General features: G+C 40.4%; 1 protein-coding gene across 1 annotated transcript; it reads left to right on the forward strand.

Moving 5' to 3' along the window:
* The first annotated feature begins 356 nt into the window (after positions 1 to 356).
* LOC109476992 (C3 and PZP-like alpha-2-macroglobulin domain-containing protein 8) lies at positions 357 to 1,314 on the forward strand. The gene is made up of 3 exons (XM_019778004.1): positions 357 to 612; positions 929 to 1,100; positions 1,302 to 1,314. Exons 1-3 carry the CDS (start codon positions 357 to 359, stop codon positions 1,312 to 1,314), a joined length of 441 nt encoding a protein of 146 aa, XP_019633563.1.
* The last annotated feature ends 5,475 nt before the right edge of the window (positions 1,315 to 6,789 follow it).

The raw sequence follows: 6,789 nt of genomic DNA on the forward strand, positions 1-6,789 counted from the left end.
CACTTGGAAAACAACGCCGACCCCCCCCCCAACCCCCAAAAATGCCAGGACTATTCAAACTTGTGACATACTTGTGGCATTTTGCATTTATGTGAAAGTGAGCATCATTAAACATAACTTATTAAAATCAGGACCCCATCTGCAAACTTTATGGGAAATGTTTTATAAACTTTTGTTTCAAGCTTTAATGCTTAATATGTATTACAATTGGCTGAGGTATCTGATGGAAGATTTTCGTTCGCAAATCAAACACCTAATGTAAGTTTACTATAATCTTAAAAATGATCAAACAAGGTTCTTGCTTTGATACAGTCATGATCACATGATTCTCCACTTCAGCAATTAAATCCAACGTCATGTTTGTGTCCTCAGCTTGTGAGCACGTTAGAAGGACCGGAGGTACCAAACTTTACCAGTGGGACCTTGAGCTTCCCGGGTCGTCACTTTTGACCTTCAGAGCCAAGGCCAGCAACGATGTTTTCATCGCCTTGTCGTCAGAACAGTCCGCTCGTGGCGACTTGTACGAGATCCTCATCGGTGGTTGGTCCAACACACAGTCTGTCATTCGCCGTTCAGCTGACGGTGACCCCAAAGAAACTGCCGCTACACCAGGTATGTGTACGCTGTAAGATCTAGGAATAAGCGGATGTGTTTCCTGTTTCCTGACTGACCCTAAAGAAAATTCCCGACCCTAGCCTTTTTGGACCCCTGCAAGCTGTAGACCCCTGCAAGCTGATCGACCTTTTCTAGATACATGATCTGACACCTGAGTGATGAAATGTTGTACAATCAGTTTTGCAACATTGACATGGAAAATACAAGATTAGTGTCCTCATGCAAGTTTTACTTAAGTTTGTTAAACTGTATTGTTTGATCAACATATGGCACATGCAAGAAGACTCCGTATTAAACACTTCCTTGGTTTCAGGCATTTTGTCTGCTGATGAGTTGCGAGGCTTCTGGATCTCCTGGGCCCCGGATGGAACCATAGCCGTGGGACGGGAGGGAGAAGGCAGCCCGTTCATGCAATGGCAGGACCCAGACCCGCTCCCCTTCCAGTACTTTGCCTACACAGTTTATGGCAGCGCTGGACTGTTTAGGTTTCCATGCCGAGGTATGTATAAATCATCTTACATGTACATTTGTACGTGAACTGGAAAAAATTCACAATACAAATCATAGCGTTACATTCTGAAGTCCGATATGTTTCTATACCACACAGCACAGTTTACACATGGCATAAGCCGGGCTTCAAGCATTTAGTCCGTACTATTTTCTGAATGTGTGACATGGCTTAACAGGCGACCACAGTGAGAGACGACCTGTGTTTCTTTTAACCAAACTGAACGGAGTTTTCTCGTCCTTCCAGTCTGCATGTATCCCCTTGGAATGGAATCTGGCGCCATACCTGATGACAGCATTACTGCATCCTCTATCTGGGGTGTTGGTTTCGAGCCCTACCGCGGTCGGTTGAACCGAGTTACTGGTGGGGGCGCCTGGTCAGTCAAAACCTGCACCATCGGGGAATGGTTTCAGGTTGGCAGACATTTTAGTACAGTAGATATCCTTGATTCTACCTGTTACTTCAGGAATGGGGAAGTATTATTTTAGGAGTCGCTTATTTATGCTAGCGCTATATTTGCATGTTTGAGTTCCAAAGTGAGTAGGTGGAGTTTGGGGTATGAGTCCGTCTGAACCGGGTGTGCAATGCATGCGATCGTATGCATGTATGGAAATGTATGGAAACCATTGTATAATAGTGCAGTAAGTTCTCTCATGGAATCGTATGGGTAGTGCTACATTTGATAATGCGTTTTTCATTAACAGAAACTACATCGTAAACTATAACTTTACTATACTGGAATCCGCGATTTTTTGTTTGGATTATTGCGCCACACACGATATCAATTTCGCTGTTTCTCTAAGGTGATAAAGTTCGAATGCCCTTGTCCGAACAATATCCTTATGTTGAAGAATTCGAATCTGTTGAGTTTAGAATTTGAATGTGAAAGCTTTGCTGCACTGACAGTGCACAATGTGGGCTAATTTTAGCTAGCAGTGCACGCTATCCAGATATGTAGTTAGATTTTCCCGGCATGTAGCGTGCATTCTATAATTAAGAACATCTGTGCATTCAGGTGGATTTAGGACAAATGAAGACCGTCACAGGCACCATCATTCAAAGTCACCATCATTACGACCAGTGGGTGACCTCCTACAAACTACAGTACGGTGTAGATGGCCTTAGTTGGATCACGTATGCAAGTAGCGATGGCTCCGAAGAGGTAGGTTATATGCACAGATATCACTTTTTTTCTAGATCAAACAAGAAGGAATCCTATCCGTCCTAAACCATTAGGAAAAAAGAACCATAGCGGCTGTTACCTACTAGGGTTTAGGTTTGACTTGCCATTGATATTGTTTGTCTCAATAACGGTATTGGCTTTCACCTAATATATTATGTAAAGAATCTAAAAAAACAACTATCATTTATCGTGATTGTCTAGGTGTTTCCAGGCAACACCGAAAGGCACACCCCTGTAACCAACCTGCTGGACAGTCCCACTGATGCCCGGTACGTGCGTTTCCTGCCTCAATCCTGGCATGGCTGGATGGGTATGAGGGTGGAGGTTCTAGGCTGCAGCGTTGACGGTAGGTTTCTGTTGAAAGTCGTTGCATTGGCACTTGACTCATTTTTTTTTACCTTCGCAAGGAACGTTATGTTTTCAACAGCGTTTGTATGTGCGTGTGTGTGTGTTTGTGTGTCTGTGTGAGTGTGTGAAAAGCTGCAGATGGATTGTTATGTAACCTAGCTAGGTAAGTGGGTGGGTGTTTGATACCTAAAACTGATTAGATTTTGGCCCCCCTGGTGGCTCACTATGGTACTGCAACAGAACTTTCGGTTTGATATCTCGTGATCTGGACGTGCTAGGGTCACGAATTTGGATGGTAGATAGCTCTTTGTCTATAAAAGAAGTGACCTTACTTTGAACCTCCCAGCAGCTTTTACTAGAACTGCAGGGCCGTTTCTTGAAAACTCTTCGAAAACGTAAAAAACGGTTGACGGATTGTCGTGATTTTGGGTAATATATGCTCGACACAATAAGATGACAATATTTTCTCTACCTTTTGCTTATTTTAGCTGGTTTTCGCCTATTTTCGTTTTTTTTCGTTTATTCGGAGACCATTATATGGAGACCCATCTTAAGTTTTGTCAAACATACAAGATGAGTAGATAAAACAGCTTAACGTTTGGCAGTTATTCAAAATTTAAATGAAGTCCCAATTTGCATAATTGATAAAACAATGGGACATTGTTATGATTTCATAGTGGTAGCTGCTGGGAATTTAGTAATTGCCATATTTGGAAGTTGAATATCACTAAACATAATTTATTCAAATCATAATTAATGCGGAAATGCTAGAATAGCCTTATTTCTGAAGATAAGACTGTCATTAGGTGTAGAATATGGTGAACTGATATTATTCGCGCAAATGAGGCTCTTATTTTTGCGTAATCACCGTGAAAAATGTATAATTAGTCAGTCTGAACTGCAAACATGCTTTGGCAAAGGTATAAGGATAAAACCTTATATGTATCAAACCTTAAAAATAGTCTCTAGCTTGCATTTAACCAACAAATAAATAGCATATCTTGCCCATGACAAACGAAAGGAATTTTACCACTAATACCAGTGTCTTGCATGCTACAAGGTTGGGGCCATGTAAATACTCTTGCATAAAAGTTTGCTAATGAGCAGGATTGTAAATGTAAGCCATTTACAGGTGGTCCGGTCATCACATGCATACGATTTACAAAAGCATTATAAACATTTCATGGAACTCTAGTTATTTTAAAAGGTCTGATCAAACAAGGTTATTGCTTTGATACTCCACTGGCGTAATTAAGTCCAACGTCCTGTTTGTGTCCTCAGCTTGTGAGCACGTTAGAAGGACCGGAGAGACCAAACGTTACCAGTGGGACCTCGAGCTTCCCGGGTCGTCACCTTTGATCTTCAGAGCCAAGGCCAGCAACGGTTTTTTCATCGCCCTGTCTTTGGAACAGTCCGACCGTGGCAACTTGTATGAGATCCTCATCGGTGGTTGGTACAACAAACAGTCTGTCATTCGCCGTTCAGCCGGAGGCCCCGCCCTAACAACTGTCTCTACACCAGGTACGAGTACGCTGTTGTGTTTCCTGTTTCCCAACCAGCTCTAGAAAACACTGCTGACCCTTGGCTTTTTGTAGGTGGACCCCTGCAAGCAACATAAAGTTTTGGAGCTGATTTGACCTTTTCTAGCGACATGATCTGACACTTAATTGATGAAACGTTGTACAATCAGTTTTCCAACATTGACATGGCAAATATACGTGTCCGCATACAAGTTTTCCTTTGTTTTCCTTAAGTTTGATCACCAGAGATCACCAAAGTCTAACAAAAAGAGAAATAAAAAGGTAATCTTTACCTACTGTCTACTGACCCTAATGTTTTTTCAGAACTGAAACAGAAAACACAACTTTTTCATTAGGTCTTTTATAAAATTTCATATTCAAATTCTGCCTTTGCAGTGTTTTACTTCTAAAAATTGTATCAAGCCATTAGGGACTTTATTAAGCAGGTGTTTATGATGCCATCATTCGTATTCAAATTATGTGTTTTTAAAAAGTTGGGCAGACGATCCGACAGTGATTATAATTCGAAACTGCAAGGAAAAAAACGATATAAGAAAACATCATGTAGCGAAAATATTTCCTGTTTTTTAGGCATTTTGTCTGCTGATGAGTTGCGAGGCTTCTGGATCTCCTGGTCCCCGGATGGAACCATAGCCGTGGGACGGGAGGGAGAAGGCAGCCCGTTCATGCAATGGCAGGACCCAGATCCGCTCCCCTTCCAGTACTTTCAAATTGGTTACTCCACAGGGTGGGGCAGCACTGGACAGTTTATGTTTCCATGCAAACGTATGTACATGTGTACATTGTGTTTATTTTTTTATTCATTGGTTCAGCATAAACATGTCACCTATCTAGCCAGGGTTGCTATATTTAAGATAATATTTAATAAGATTAAATTACTAACCCGGGGATTACATGTTCGATAATAGGGCAATGAAATACTTGTGACACATGTAATTGAGAACAACGGGAACATTTGGCAGATATTTATTATATAAATGAAGTCCCAATTTGCATAATTAATAATTCAATGGGAAATTGCTATAATTTCGTATTGGTAACTCCTGGGAATTTAATAATTGCCTTATTTGGAAGTTCATTGAAAGTGAATATCACTTAACAAAATTTATTCAAATCAGGACCTCATTTGCATGATTAATAAGGAAATACAAGACTAGCCTTATTTCCTAAATAAGACTGTCTCTGGGTGGATAATATGATGAACTGATATTATTCACGCAAATGATGCTCTTATCATTTGATAAATCACCGTGAAAAACGTATAATTAGTCAGTCTGAACTGCTAACATGCTTTGGCAAAGGTATAAGGTCATGGCACTCTTTTTGTGTAATAATAATACTATCAAACTTGAAAAGTATTTCCTAGCTTGCATATAAACAATAAATGAAGTTTGTTCTTTGCCGTAAGTTTTATTATGCATCCAAAATTTATCGGGGGCCTGCTTCATCTCAGCTAGCGTCCGTTTGGGGAGGGGGACAGTGTTGTGCCGTGCCGTTTCAGCGTATACTTACTTATTACATAGGTGTTTAGTATTAGGCATTTATACAATTGTTTATGAAAGCGAAATGTTTACAAGTTTGTATGTTGACCATTTTGGTAATTGTGACTAAATTGTATTTTTACTGTAGATAGTGTGATGGCATAATAGTGTTGATTGATATGTAAATTAGACACGACTTAACTCAAATGAACAGAAGCACACGCTGATAGGATTTACTGTTGTGTAAATTAGGCCACAGGTAGATTGTTGTTGTTGTCACAAATGGTAAATTAGGTTAATTAGATTAGGCTAGTTGAAAATAGAACCACGATACCTTGGAGAAATGAAGCGTTTTGTACTAGCTATTCCAGTATTTGCTATTGTCGTTGTGTATATGTATACAATTGTCAGTATGAACAAACCAAAGACACGAGGTCTGAACATAGCCCACCTCAATGTGTGTAGCTTACGTAATAAGGTCAACGACTTAGCCCAATTGATGAAACAAAACCAGATACACATAATGGCTGTAACAGAAACACATGTAGATGATACCATAACAGATGGACAACTATGCATAGAAAATTACAGCTTAGTCAGAAGGGATAGGAACGGGAGGGGTGGGGGTGTTGCCATATATACAATAGATATGATAGTTGCTAATGTTAGAGAAGATCTCATGCTCCCCTCAGCAGAAGCACTTTGGATACAAGTTCATCTACCACATGTGAGACCTTTTCTAGTTGCAGTGGTATACAGACCACCAAACTCAAATGTTGGTTACATGGATAAGTTGGAAACGATGTTAGATAGAGCCACATGTGAGCAACAGGAAATGTATGTCTTAGGTGACTTTAATATTGACTGGATTCAGAACTCACATGCGTCAGAGAATTTGAAGAAAATGACAGAAAGCTACAGTATGAAACAACTAGTTGGTGTGCCCACAAGAACTGTCAACAGAGGTCAGACTGTGTCAGCATCTTGCATCGATCTTGTTTTCACTAACCAGCCAGACAAATGTGACAATATGAGACTACACACCATAGGTTTCTCTGATCACGACGCTGTAATTTTCACACGCAAGTCCAAAATTCACATGAAGGGACCGAG

This window comes from Branchiostoma belcheri, unplaced genomic scaffold (genome assembly GCF_001625305.1).
Source record: "Branchiostoma belcheri isolate BF01 breed outbred unplaced genomic scaffold, Haploidv18h27 scaffold4, whole genome shotgun sequence".
In the NCBI taxonomy this organism is placed as follows: Eukaryota; Metazoa; Chordata; class Leptocardii; order Amphioxiformes; family Branchiostomatidae; genus Branchiostoma; species Branchiostoma belcheri.

Coding starts and splice junctions, on each gene's coding strand:
- LOC109476992 (XM_019778004.1), top strand. CDS start 357: ATGTTTGTGTCCTCAGCTTGTGAGCACGTTAGAAGGACCGGAGGTACC. Junction 613..928: donor AGAAACTGCCGCTACACCAG/GTATGTGTACGC, acceptor CCTTGGTTTCAG/GCATTTTGTCTGCTGATGAG.